The 15,190-nt window shown below is 35.1% G+C and overlaps 1 protein-coding gene across 4 annotated transcripts in view; it reads right to left on the minus strand.

The window, feature by feature from the left end:
• The window catches only part of PHKB (phosphorylase kinase regulatory subunit beta), a 233,228-nt gene that overhangs the window by 94,808 nt on the left and 123,230 nt on the right, over positions 1–15,190 (minus strand). For all 4 annotated transcript variants that reach the window (XM_032854566.1, XM_032854563.1, XM_032854565.1 and 1 more), the window contains 2 exons: positions 14,798–14,875; positions 7,229–7,387 (listed from right to left, as the gene is read on the minus strand). In XM_032854566.1, coding sequence (XP_032710457.1) covers positions 7,229–7,387; positions 14,798–14,875 — 237 coding nt within the window. The remainder of the gene's footprint in view (positions 1–7,228; positions 7,388–14,797; positions 14,876–15,190) is intronic.

The raw sequence follows: 15,190 nt of genomic DNA on the forward strand, positions 1-15,190 counted from the left end.
CCAACCAACTACAGAATATTTAAAATGAAAATAAAGGAACAAGGATATAAGACCAACGGCTTTCTACATTTCATAGTATGGTAACAAACTTCACAGATAAGCATTTCTATAAATAGGAACAGCTGTCTTTAAATCTTTAGACAACAGATTAGGTTCATTAATATTTGTATTTTTTGTGTGTATATATTTTATGAAAAATACACCAGGTTTAGTTCAATCATTATTGAGGGTAAAAAGAAAATATCAAGAAGAATTTTTATTTCTTTAATAAAATGACATTCAAAGAAATTTAACAGAGCAAGTAATTTTTTATCATGACACCAAAATTATATAGGACACACTAAAATAGGCTCAGCAGATAATTTATTGGGTAAAATTATGTGCTTCTAAGCCTAACTGATTCTCAGCTGTAGTGCCACCTATTAGTAACACATGTATTAAGAAATAAGCTACAGAGAAAAAGAAAATGTAGATCCTCAACCTCAGATACCATACCAAAAAAAATTCAAATTTATAAATGCTTTTAACTCAATCGACTAACAGGGATGGATTTCTTAGAATTAAATGTTAAATTCCATGGCCAGAATTAAATTGAAAAATAATGATAGATCTAATTATATAAAGATTTTAAATTTTGTTCATCAAAAAGCAATGCAAAAAAAATTCATAGGCAAACAAACTAGGAAAATACCAAAGAGGTCAATACACCAAATACATAAAACATTCATGCAGACTGATAAGCAAACCCATAAAAATCAAAGTTAAATGGGCAAAGAAAACTAGACAATTCATAGAGGACAAAAAAATGACTAAGAAATCGTTTTTTAAAAATAAGTGTGTAAATGAAAACAGGATACAAATTAATATCTTTTATTATTAGCAAGGTTTTTATTTTTAATGAGCATATTTATTGCCAGAAAGGTTAGAGGTGATACAATCACCCTGCAGATTCCTGAATAAATCAGTAAATCAGTCACGGGCTATGTAACCTTGGATGAGTTGTTAAACTCTTCTGAGCCTCAGTTATGACATATGGTATCCACATGTCATATGAAGCTAGGAGGATTACCTAGGTTAAAACTTACAAAGGACAGAGCACAGAGTCGGATACATTTTAAGGCAGGTATTATTAGTATTTCTGGGAAACAGTGTGATGTATGCAGTCTTCTCAGACTCCAGGCATTACTGCTTTTATATTCAATTTTATTAATATATTTAAGGGTGGGGTCATAAATTTTTATACAAGTTTCCTAGCCTTAGTAGCAATTTAACTAAAAATTTTAGTTTTATGAAAGCCAGAAATTTATATAATAAGGTAAAGGAAGAAAATCTTCTTAGGTGAAGCTTTTAGAGTCATACTGTATTACATGTGCTTGCAAGATGTTTATAATACCTACTGCCAGAAATCCCACTTCAGGGCACTAGCAATCACACAGATACCATGAAAAAGATAACAAAAGTGCTTAGAAACCGATGTCTTTCTGCTTGAAGTTTCCTGAAGTGTAACAGCTGGGAAATCTCTTAGCAACCACAATGTAGAAATGTATCTGTATACTCTTCTCTGTTTGTTTTATCTTTAACTGATCAGTACCAAAACCTTGTGCTATACTGAGTAAGGAGTCAACTGCTTTTGAAGTCAAGAGACCAATGAAAATCAAGACCAGGGTGCCAAGGGTGGCTCAGTGGTGAAGCAGCCGCCTTTTGCTCAGGTCATGATCCCAGGATGCTGGGATGGAACCCCCCGCATTGGGCTCCCTGCTCAGCTGGAAGCCTGCTTCTCCTTCTCCCACTCCCCCTGCTTGTGTTCCCTACCTTGCTGTGTCTCTCTCTGTCAAATAAATAAATAAAAATTAAAAAAAAAAAAAAAGAAAGAAAGAAAGAAAGAAAATCAAGACCAGTTTCTTTTGTCCTCGTGCACACTAGGGGGCACTTTATCACTAAATTTAACTTTAAAAAGCATTAGGTTTCCAGGCTTAATCAGTAGCTTTTATATCTGACGTCAACTGGGCAAAAAATACCATGAATGAAATCAAATGCAAATGAATTTACCTTAGTTACAAACATTAGAATTAGGAAGTAGTATATATTTCCTAGGTTGTCATTTTCTTGCTGTAGAGCTACTGGATATCAGTGACTAGCATACAGGAGACCTCTACAAATAGCAGCTAAATCATGGAGAAGACAAAAGATTAAGTAGCAACTCGGGAAGCATTTTATTCTTGTGATGTTTTGTGACTATGGGGGTACCTACAAGGAGGGCCCATGAGCATCCTGAGTTGTCTGGTTAATAAGAACTATGAAATACATTTTAACAAATACTATCTCTTAAATGGTGGCTGAGAGAGGGAGGGCAGAAGGAAGTACAGGAAATAGAGCCATTTAAGTATGTATCTGTGCCACAGTAAATGTTTTATGTATATTTCTTCATCAGTTAATCCTTATTAAAAAAAAACTGATGATACAGAAATTAAGAAAATTCCTCAAGTCATGTAAGTGATAAGTAGCAGAAACTTCACTGAAATCCTGAACTGTCTAGTTCCTTAAGTTCATGACTCTAATCTTTCCATCACAGTCCAGGAAAAACATGAAAAGAAAAACAGGAAGAGAAACTAGCAGAGAAGGAAGTGAAGGAAAAAGATGATTATATCAGAGAAATAATCTATATCAAATGGTTGTTTACAAGTGTGCTGGGTGTCAATAATCATTTAAAATATAGTTTCTACTGGAAAATAAATTGGATTCCAAATAATGACTTACCAAAGAACATTAGACACCCAAAAAATTAAGTTGGGAACTTTATATGTATATAAGATTTTGCATACTTCAATATACCCCTATATCTTATTTTATCACTTTAGACATCTCTTATTAACACTCCTAGGAAATTCAATAACACCTCCCTCAAAAAGAAAAAAAAAATCCTTTGTGAAATTCAAGAGAATTTTCATTCACCTGAATATTCTGGGAGTTTGTGTGTGTTGGAGAGAAAGTTGTAGTTAATTAAAATTGCTCAATATTTTAGGGCATATGGTTGGCACAGCTGGTCTAGCATCTAACTCTTGGTTTAGGCTTGGGTCATGATCTCATGGATCATGAGATCAAGCCCCACATTGGGCTCTGTGGTCAGTGGGGAGTCTGCTTGAAGATACTCTCCCTCTCCTCTCCCCAACTCATGCATTTTCTGTCTCTAAAACAAATTAAATCTTTTAAAAAATTGCTCAATATTTTCAAATTTAATCAGAGAACATGCCTCATTTTAACTCTTGATATTTATTGTTTTCAAAGTATCCATCCTAAAAAAATTCTTCTACCCACCTATCTTAAGTTATATAGTATATAATGCTCTAATCTTTAATGATTTGGCATCTTATAATGGTGCCTAAATGAAGGTCATGTTCATGAATATCTGATGTACAGGATATAAGGGAAGTTAACTAAAAATATATTGAAAAGAAATGCTAAAGTCTAGAAGTCAGATTTTTTTAAAGCTAAACTCAATATGCTGTTTCCTGACCTAAGACCAGGAAATATGGTTTCTTAGTTTCTCTTTTTAAAAACACTGAATAAGAAAATATATTAAAGTTAAGTAATGACTTTGGGGAAGTTTTAGAGTTAGTTATCATTAACCTTATGTTACATTTCTCTTGTTTTCTTAACTTCAAAAAAAAAAAAATCCAATCCAAAGATCATGGTTTTTCAAGTGACTTTTATGTGATAAATACTTTTGAAGTTATTTTTGCAAAACACTTAAAAAGGTACACCCCAAAGATACAAATGTAGTGATCTGAAAGGGCATTTGCACCCCAATGTTTATAGTAGCAATGTCTAAAATAGCCAAACTATGGAAAGAGCCCAAATCTCCATCAACAGCTGAATGGATAAACAAGATGTGGCATGTGTGTGTGTGTGTGTGTGTGTGTGTATACACACACAAATATATATATATATATATATATATATGGAATATTAAGCAGCCATCAAAATAAATGAAATCTTGCCACTTGCAATGACGTGGATGGAACTAGAGGGTATTACGCTAAGTGAAATAAGTCAATCACAGAAACACAATTATCATAGGATCTCACTGAGATGTGGAATTTAAGGAACAAAACAGAAGTTCATAGGGGAAGAGAGGAAAAATTAGAACAAGACTAAACCAGAGAGGGAGACAAACTATAAGAGACTCTTAATCACAGGAAACAAACTGAGGGTTGGAGGAAGGATATTAAGGTGATGGACATTAAGGAGGGCATGTAATATAATGAACAGTGAGTATTATATAAGACTGATGAATCACAGGCCTGTACCTCTGAAACCAATAATATATGTTAATTAACTAAATTTAAATTTAAAAATATGGGGAAAAAAGATAGATTGTGTTCTAGAGACTGATCATCTCTTCTATGGTAGGTTTCTAAACTTCCAAATTTAAATAATGATTAAAGGTATAGCTAATGATCATTTTATTCTAAGACAAGTCAAATGTTATATCTTAAAATATGTCTTATCTAGTTTAAAATAAGCATTTTTATCATGGAACACTACATCAAAAACTAACATATAATAAAAAAAAGTTATATAAAAAAAAAAAGAACAAGGGATAGACAGCAAATACTAACAATAATCATGTTTTGCCCGAAGATCAGATGTACACTTGATTTTATTTTTAATTATCTCTAATATTTTCTACAATGTAATACTGTATGAAAATATTAGAATATAGTATTCCAGTAATAGCAATTCTATGTCAGATATAAATAAATAAATAAAATTAATATTTATAATTTTTTACTTATTTTATAGCAACTACTGATTTTCTTAAAACCTGAATTTTCTAAAGAAAAAAATATTGTAATAATTATTTTCTAAGAATACACTAGGTAGTTCAGGTCTTAGGCCAGGAAACAGCATATTGAGTCTTTTTGCTCTAACAATGGGATGAAAGTCACATAGTTTTGTTGCATAATTATTCATTAGGGTATATATATATATACATATATATAAGCAAAATATTCTTACTAGATTTCACTGGGTACAAACTGGCCTGAATTAGTAAAAGTCATATATCATAGAATAATTTCAAAGATTTACTATTCTATTATTTTCAGTTAATTCCAATTAAATGGACCCACAAAATGCTGTCAAGGAGATATCCAACCAAGCCCCTTTAATGAATAAATAAGACTTTGTAAGTAAATGTGGCGTCTGGAATCTCAATAACATCCATAGAAGTTTAATGTTCTTGGGGGCAAGTATATAATAGTTAAGAGTAACTAAATGATTCAGTCTTCTGAGATCTTATTCATCTTAACCAGTGAGTTTGTTAACCAGATGACACACAGCTAGGTCAGAGTGCTAATGAATATGTAGCATCTCTTTTTTCAGCAGCAGAGAAAGTATGTGGTTTCATAGTTTGCAACACACCTTCTGTATGTTCTCAACTGCCTTTTTAGGAGCTCAGCAGGGAAAAGAGAAATTAACTCTTTCTTTGAAGTTTTTCTTCTTTTTGGTCATGAAACAGAGATGAGAAGGTCTGGCCTGGACTATTTCTGTTCACACTCATCTTAACATAAGGAAATGCTATCTACAATCAAAATCTGTCTACATTCAATACATTTATTTTAGAGTAAGGAAGGTCCAATGCTTTTTTCTGACTGATACTATTTTCAATTTCTTCCTTTTTAAAAGCCCAAGTTGCTTATGTATAGTACAGTCAATTCTGCATTCCCAATTCATTAGACCCTCAATTTTATCCACAGACTTTGCTCAAATAGCAGTCTTCCTAGCACTTAATCACAGACTAGATACAGAGCAAAAAGCAGGATGATAAAGGTTTAAATCTCAAACTCAATATCCCAAGTTCTAGTTTTCAACCTCAGAATCAGAAAAATTTCATCAAGCTCAATTATAATTTCCAAGCTCCAATATATAGAAATTTATGATTCAGATGTTAAAATTCTTATCCTTAGATCAGTTAACTACTCCTTTACTACAACATGTTTTATTTAACTGTATCACCAGAAGGCTTCTTTGTATTCATGCTAGTGAGATGGAAAATAACATTCTAACCAGAGATAACCTTGCCAACTTGGCTTGATTCTAAGAAAACTACTTCAGGTATATATATATTTTTTTCTTTTGGAAAATCTAAAAGCAAAACCTGTATAAATAATATCAACTCCTTATCAAAAAGCTGTCCCCTTAAAAGAAGAAAATTTTTCTACAGGTTCTTAAATTAGCATTAAGTATATATGGAGACCCAGAAAATGCAGTTAGGAAACAAGCAAATTGAAAACAGCATTCACTTAATTTTTTCTTCTTTGGTTAGCTTCTGTGTGTTTTTATATGTCATTTGTGTAAAGCTTGAATTGGAAATCTGAAATATTCTTCCCTAATGGAATGTAAAAAAAGAAAGAAAGAAACCAAAGATGATTATTCTTACAACACAAACAAATTTAGCATTTATGCAGTAATACTGGGAACAGTAAAGACAATAACATACTTCACACGGTAAGCAGTTCTTTTAGTGCAGGTACATACAGTATTTACAATCAGCCTGTTTCATAATTTATTTGCCATTAAGAAATTCTGACTCTGATAGCCTTTTTGATGGGAATGCTAATAATATTTGAAATTTAAGCAAGCAGTGATGCAGAAAGATGCATAATAATGCTTTTGTGTGTGTGTTCCTTAAATTAGCCTTCATCTCAATGTGTCCAAAGAGTACTCATATTCCGCAGAAGTTTTGGGATAAGCTGAAAAATCCTCAAAAAATTATGAATAATAATCCCATTAAGCCTCTAAGCTAACTGAGTAAATTACCAATGCATATTTATGGGAAAGAAGAGAACTTTGAGATAACCAATTCCTTTTGACAAGTGGTTTACTAAAGCTATGAGCAAGCATAAAATCAGAATTTTTGTTGTGTTATATAAAAGTAACTCAAAGTTTCCACAGCCTCCTGCTAGAAACCTATCCACCAAGCTGAATGAAGCCCCTACATGATCATAATGGCACTCACACCTATTTGACATTCTTCCCAGAAACTGTCCATCATTATTCAGTGAAACAGACATATTAATATAGCTTTACATACTAAGAAACTTCCCCAAGACCTCTTAACAGTAGGAAATACCACCCAAATCCAAGAAAGATGAGAGCAAAAATATACTTATTTCTAACAGCGTGGTATCAAGGGAAAAAAATGTTCCCAAACTTCTCTACTTACCCAGGAGTTTTGCAATGATGTAAAGGGCTTGTCCCCAAAGAAAGAGTTTTCCATCACGGCCACAGTTGCTAGGAAATCGCTTTTGACTACCAGGGTTTCTTTTCTCGTATTCTACAAAATCAGCTGGCACATAATAGTACTTTGGTATGACAGGATAACCTATGGAGTTTAAAAATACATATTTAAAATACAAAGATCAGTGTCCTCCCCAAATTTTCCCCTCAAGAAACTGAAATGTTAGAAAACAGAGAGAGACAGGTTGTAAAGAAAGTAAGAGATTTGATCAGCTACAGGAAATTGGATATAATGGCCTCAGAAACTGACAGTGAAAAACATGGAAAAAGCTCCTTGATTTTAACACTAATTTGACAGCATATGCTATGCTTTAGCCAATAATATATACATAATCTCCTTTAACAACATTTAATTTTAACACCTTTAAATGAATCAATAAAAATACTGTATGCAAACATTTAGAGCCATACAAGTTTTCTTTAATAGGATTAGTCTGTAGAAGCATTACAAATGAGATACCATGTAATCTCAAATGAAGAATTGTAACCCTGAGCCATTGCTTAAAGCAAAGAAATCCTCATTTTAAACATCAAATCCAATATCTACCATTTAATATCATTGAAGAGAAAAAAAAAAATCCATCCTCCTCTGTGAGCAACTTTTTTAAAACATTCCTTGAAAGGCACGTGTTGTAATGAGCATGGGGTGTTATATCCAAGTAATAAATTACTAAATCTTTCTCCTGAAATCAATAATACTCTATATGTTAACTGAATTGAATTTAAATAAAATCTTGGAAATAAATAAATAAATACATTCCTTGATAGAAACTAAAATTTATCATTTAAAGCCTAAAATCTTTGTGGGTAACATAAAGAAAAAAACAACACTCTTGTAGAATGCTAAAGAAGACTTTTTGTACTATCAACCCTTGGTAAATTCATTTTTCCTAATAAAATGGCATAGATTTCCCCAAAATTTTTTTCCTTCATACATCTATCAACTGAGATATTTGGTTTGTTTGTTTCCTTATTTATTTCTTTTAAATTCAATTATTCAACATATAGTACAAAACATTAGTTTCTGATATGTTCAGGGATTCACTAGTTGCATATACCACCCAGTGCTCATTACATCATGTGCCCTCCTTAATGCCCATCACCCATTTACCCCATCCAACCACCCACCTCCCCTTCTGCAACCCTCAGTTGGTTTCCCAGAGTCAAGAGTTTTATATGGTTTGTCTCTGTCTCTGATCTCTTCCCATTTGGTTTCCCTCCCTTCCCCTATTGCCTCTGCACTATTCCTTATGTTTGACATAATGAGTGAAACCATATGGTAATTGTCTTTCTCCAATTGACTTATTTCACTTAGCATAATCCCCTTCAGTTTCATCCATGTCAATGTAAATGTATTCCTCCTTTCTGATGGTTGAGCAATATTCCATTGTATATATGAACCACATCTTCTTTATCCATTCATCTGCTGAAGGATGTCTGGGCTCATTCCACAGTTTGGCTATTATGGACACTGATGCTATGAACATTGGGGTGCATGTGCCCCTTTCTTTCACTACATCTGTATCTTTGTGGTAAATACCTAGTAGTGTAATTGCTAAATTGTAGGGTAGCTATATTTTTAGCATCTTGAGGAACCTCCATACTGTTTTCCAGAGTGGCTGTACTAGCTTGGACTCCCACCAACAGTGTAAGAGGGTTCCCTTGTCTCCACATCTTCATCAACATTTGTTGTTTCAAGTCTTATTAATTTTTGCCGACCTAACTGGTGTAAGGTGGTATCTTATTGTGGTTTTGATTTGTATTTTCCTGATGGCAAGTGCCATGGAGCATTTTTTTCATGTGTCTGTTAGCCATTGGTATGTCTTCCTTGGAGAAGTGTCTGTTCATGTCTTCTGCCCTTTTCTTGATGGGATTATTTGCTTTTCTGGGAGTTCAGCTCGAGTTCTTTATAGATCCTGGATACCCGCCCTTTATCTATAATAACATGTGCAAATATCTTCTTCCATTCCATATGTTTCCTTTTAGTTTTATTGGTTGTTTCCTTTGCTGGGAAGAAGCTTTCTATCTTGATGAAGTCCCAATAGTTCATTTTTGCTTTTGTTTCCCTTTCGAGACATGTTTTGAAAGAATTTGCTATGTCCAAGGTAGAAGAGGTTGCTGTCTGCATTCTCCTCAAAGATTTTGATGGATTCCTGTCTCACACTAAGGTCTTTCATCCATTTTGAGTTTATCTTTGTGTATGGTGTAAGAAAATGGTCCACTTTCATTCTTCTGCATGTGGCTGTCTAATTTTCCCAATACCATTTACTGAAGAGACTGTCTTTTTTCCATCGGATATTTTTTCCTGCTTTCTCAAAGATTAGTTAACCATTAGTTGAGGGTCCATTTCTGGACTCTCTAGTCCATTCCATTGATCTGTCTGTTTTTGTGCAGTACCGTGCTGTCTTGATGAGCACAGCTTTGTAACATAGATTGAAGTCAGGCATTGTGATGACCCCAGCTTTGGCTTTCTTTTTCAACATTCACCTGGCGATTCGGGATCTTTTCTGGTTCCATTAAAATTTTAGGATTGTTTGTTCCAGCTCTGTGAAAAATATCAATGGTCTTTTGATAGGGATTCCATTGAAAGTGTAGATGGTTCTGGGTAGCATAGACATTTCCACAATGTTTATCCTTCCAATCCATGAGCACGGAATGTTTTTCCATCTCTTTGTGTCTTCCTCGGTTTCTTTCGTAAGTGTTCAGTGGTTTCTAGAGTGTAGATCCTTTAACTCTTTGGTTAGTTTTATTCCTAGGTATCTTGGTTTTTGGTGCAGTTTTAAGTGGAATTTATTTCTTAATTTCTCCTTCTTCAGTCACATTGTTAGTGTATAGAAAAGTGACTGATTTCTGTGCATTGATTTTGTATTCTGCCACATTGCTGATTTGCTTTATGAGTTCTAGTGATTTGGAGGTGGAGTCTTTTAGGTTTTCCACATAAAGTATCATGTCATCTATGAAGAGTGAGGGTTTGACTTCCTTGCCAAGTTGAATGCCTTTTCTTTTTGTTGTGTGATTGCTGAGGCTAGGAATTCTACTACTATGTTGAACAATAGTGGTGACAGTGAGCATTCCTGTCCTGTTCCTGACATTAAGGGAAAAGCTCCCAGTTTTTCCCCAGTGAGAATGATATTTGCTGTGTGCTTTTCATAGATGGCTTTTTTGAGATTGAGGTATGTTCCCTCTAATCCTCCACTGTGAAGAGTTTTAATCAAGAAAGGATGCTGTATTTTGTCAAATGCATTTTCTGCATCAATTGAGAGGATCATATGATTCTCGTCTCCTCTTTTGTTGATGTGATCTATCACACTGATTGATCTGCGAATGTTAAACCGCCCTTGCATGCCAGAATAAATCCGACCTGGTAGTAGTGAATAATCCCTTTAATGTATTGTTGGATTCTATTGACTAGGATCTTGGTGAGTATTTTGGCATCCATCCATGTTCATCAGGGATTTTTGTTAAAACCTCCATGTACTCGAGTTCCTTTTTTTTTTTTTTTTTTTTTTTTTGTGGTTGAGTTCTAGTTTCAAAGCATTTTGGTCTGAAAATATGCAGGGAATAATTCCAATCTTTTGATATCAGTCGAGACCTGATTTGTGACCCAGTATATGATCTATTCTGGAAAAAGTTGCACGTGCACTCAGAAAGAATGAGTATTCAGTTGTTTTAGGATGGAATGTTCTGTATGTATCTACGAAGTCCATCTAGTCCAATGTGTCATTCAGAGCTCTTGTTTCTTTGTTTATCTTTGGCTTAGATGATCTGTCCACTGCTGTGAGTGCAGTTTTGAGGTCTCCTACTATTAATATATTATTATTTATACGGTTCTTTGTTGTGTTTATTAATAGGTTTATATAATTGGCTAGTCCCATGTTGGAGGCATAGATATTTACTTGGCTGCATGTTCTTCTCATTTAATACCCTGAATGTATCTTGCTGGCTTTTCATGCCCGCCAGGATTCTGTGGATAGGTTTCATGTTATTCCGATGTTCCTCCTCCATAGTATAGAGTCTACTTTCCCTAGCTGCTCTCAGGATAGCTTCTTTGGCTCAAAGATTTGCAAGCTTTACTGTTACATGTCAGGGTGTTGATCTATTTTTATTGATTTTGTGAGGAGTCCTCTCTGCCTCTTAGACATGAATGTTTGTTTCATTCCCCATATTAGGGAAGTTCTCAGCCATGATTTGCTCAAATATACTTTCTAGCCCTCTCTCTCTTTCCACTCCTTGGATCCCAATGATTCTGACATTGGTTCTTTTCAAGGCATCATTAAATTCTCTAAGCCTTTCTTCATGGGCTATAATTTGTTTCTCTGTCTTTTCCTCAGCTTCCTTCCTTTCCATCAGCCTGTCCTCTGGATCACTAAATCTCTCTTCTGAGCCACTGTCCCTAGCTCTTAGAGCATCCAATTTAGACTGCATCCTATCAATAGCATTTTTAAGTTTGGTGTGGTTAGATTTCATTTCCACCCTTAGAGATTTTGTATTGTCATGTATGCTTTTTTCAAACCGAGCTATTAACTTTATAATTGCTCTCCTGAATTCTATCTCTGACATCTTGCTTATATCCATATAGATTAGCTCTGTGGCAGAGAACATTGCCTCTGGTTCTTTCATTGTGAGTTCTAGTCATTCTGCCCAAGAAGGATGGATCAGCAAATGAATAGAGTCCAAAATATCAACCATGACCCAAGAAAAATGCACCATAGGAAAAAATCTAAAATTATCTGCAGCCACCACAGAAATGTGAACAAAGCCAAAATGAACAAAACAATAAAAATGGGGGTGGGGGGGTATGATGGGTTGGTGGAGAAAGACTATAATCTCTCAGGGTGGACAAGCAGGGTGATCTACTTATTCCTGACTGAATTTAGGTTTGTGTGTTAGAAGAGACTACATCCCAAATATGCAAAGAAAACAAAGTTCATATATATAAAATAAAATTTAGGGCACCTGGGTGGCTCAGTTGTTAAATGTCTGCCTTCGGCTCAGGTCATGATCCCAGGGTCCTGGGACTGAGTCCCACATAGGGCTCCCCACTCTGCAGGAAGCCCACTTTTCCCTCTCCCACTGCCCCTGCTGTGTTCCCTCTCTTGCTGTATCTCTCTCTGTCAAATAAATAAATAAAATAAAGTCTTTTTAAAAAATATTTTTAAATTAATAAAATAAAATTTGATAGAATGAAAAAAGGACCAGAATGAGGCATAAATCTATAAAATGTTGATGTGGAAAAAAAGGTTAAAAAGCGAATTAAAAACATAAACTGGTAAAATAAGGATCTAGTTATAATGGAAAAATGTAAAAGAAAAAGTAAAATTTTAGACTGAAGGAAAAACAAGTTGTGAGGAAACACCTGGAGTTCTATATATTATTTTCCTATAGTGCTGGACTTTTACAGTCCCTTGAGATCTATTAGCTCGTCATTCACCTCTTCTTCCAGTCTGTCTCCTGGGGGAGGTACCTCCTGTTCTGCTTCTCGGGTTTCTTTGCCTGGGTGGAGTTGCACCATCCCTTGTCAGGAGGATGGCCTCAAGGTGAGCTGGTCCTCTGTGTGGTTTTCGTTCCTTGGTGGCTTTTCATGACTCTTCAGAGGGTCAGAGCAAAAATGGCCTTGACTGGATCCTTGGCCTCAGAGTCACAAGATCACAGACCCCTTCTTTAGTAAACTTTCTAAGTGAAGCTGTCTTCACTTCTGTGTGCACCAAGCTCTACAGAAACCCCTGGGTGACAGGGACTGCAATTCTCCTGGGAGCATTCCTAGAGACCCACGAGCATTTCTGCACTTTGTATCTTTGGGACTGGAAGGGTCTGTGGGCTTGCACAGATATACCCTCCTCCACTACTCCCATGTGCCAGCTGGGTTCTGCTTTATTGTCCTTTCCAGAGCTGCTGCCACCCTGAGAGCTGTTGCCTGGTCATGGTGCAGCTCTTTGGACCCTCCCAGAGGTTGGTAACGTGGCCCACATGTCCCCGTCTTTTTCTGGTGTGCAGGCAAAGAGTGTTCTCACTACTGGTCTGGCTCATAGTTTATGGTGACCTGAGCTGAGAGTGCCTCTTGGGCTCACTGACTATAACCATTTTCCCCACTCCACCATTTGGGCACCCTATTGGTTCAGGCACTCTGGTTGTTTCTATGGGATCCTGAGACCACAGTGACTGACCTAGAATTCTGCCTTTTCCATTCCTTGAGCTCCTTTCCGAAAGGCAATCAATAGTGATATTTGTATCTAAAACCAGTAAAAAGATCTTTGATACACAAAGAAGAGTTTGAACATCACTTTCTGAACATGACAAAGACTAAACTGTTGTACACTAAACTACCCCCTCAATGCATCAATGATCTACCACCGAATACTAACAGATATGATTCAAGGGATTGGATTTCAAACATTATATTCATTACAGCATGCATTACATTATTTCTCACATTGGATAAATTATTATTTGGAGCATAAAGATATTAATAACTGGTTTCAAAAATTAATATTTATTTGGAATTCAAGGTTTATTCACAAATATTTTGCTACTTTAACATTACAAGTATTTTAAAGGGTGAGCACACATTGTGAAGTTTTTATTTGAAAATACTTGTGGGAAACTGTAAAAAATATCACAAACTTCTCCTGAGGGAGGAATGAGGCCCAGTGCTGTAATTCCAAGTTTGCGGAAAGGGTCCATAGGACCACCCATTTTTTAGCCATACATTGTGATTTTTCACTTTCAGATAAAGGTTTTCAAAGCTGTTTACTTAAGAGAATATGTTCTTATTTTACTAATACTAATCTCCAAAGAATCTAGAGCTCCAAAGAATCTAGAGAATCTAGAGCTTCTTTTTTGGAACTATTAGTTTTCTAGTCATACTGAAAATCAGTTATATTCTTTTATGGGTCCTGCTAGTGTTTAACTAAAACCAATATACTACTTGTAAGAGTCTTTTAGCCACTTCTAAAGTATTAAACCCATCCTCAAAGGATGAATCATTAGCACTAGGCTGATATTCAAAATAATATGCTAAAGATCCAAGAAGTAACTCCAAAGATGAGGCCAATTTGTTCCTGGCAGTAGTAGTACCTTTAGGCTATGGCAGAACCTCTTAAGGTAGCCCTCTGGAGGGGGCAGTGTTCACCTGAACATAGCATCTCTGATGATCGGAGAGAAAAAAGCTACTCTGTATTATTGTCATACTTCACAGAGTGAAGGAGTTTCATAGTAGGTAGAACAAGAAACTTTGCCCACCTGGAAAAGTATTTTGTAATTACTACAACCATAATCACCTAAATTTATTCTTCAACCTTGTCTTGCCCAATGAACTCCTTTTATAAAAACACACTTATAATAACAAATTAATAGATTATTCCTTAAAATTCATTCAAGGCTCCATTTTTTATAATTTAATATAAGTTGTTATATTTAAAAAGGAGTAATTTATACATTTCAAAGTAACATTTAGGAAATATTAGGAAGAATTTCTTGACAAACAATCCAACTATACCTTCTGTGGTCTGATGAAGTACTGGAGTCAGAAGATCCTGATATTCCTTTACTTGTTTGGGATTGCCTCTAAAAACTCCTAAAATTTAAAATATAAAAACCAATAGCATATGAGCTCAATAAGTACCACAGAAATTTTGCCTTAGAAAACTCGACTAGTCCATGGGGCACGTGGATAGCTAAGTTGGTTAAGCGTTCGACTCTTGATTTAGGTTCAGGTCATGATCTCAGGGTTGTGAGATCGAGCCCCATGTTGGGCTCCATGCTGGGCATGGAGCCTAGTTAAGATCTCCCTTCTCCCTCTGCCCCTGCCTCTCCACTCCCTCTCTCTAAAAAAAAAAAAAAAAGAAAGAAAAGAAAAAATCTACTAGCCCAGTTATAATTATTTTGTTAA

Source organism: Lontra canadensis, unplaced genomic scaffold (genome assembly GCF_010015895.1).
Source record: "Lontra canadensis isolate GAN:19392208 unplaced genomic scaffold, GSC_riverotter_1.0 scaffold8, whole genome shotgun sequence".
Taxonomy (NCBI): domain Eukaryota; kingdom Metazoa; phylum Chordata; class Mammalia; order Carnivora; family Mustelidae; genus Lontra; species Lontra canadensis.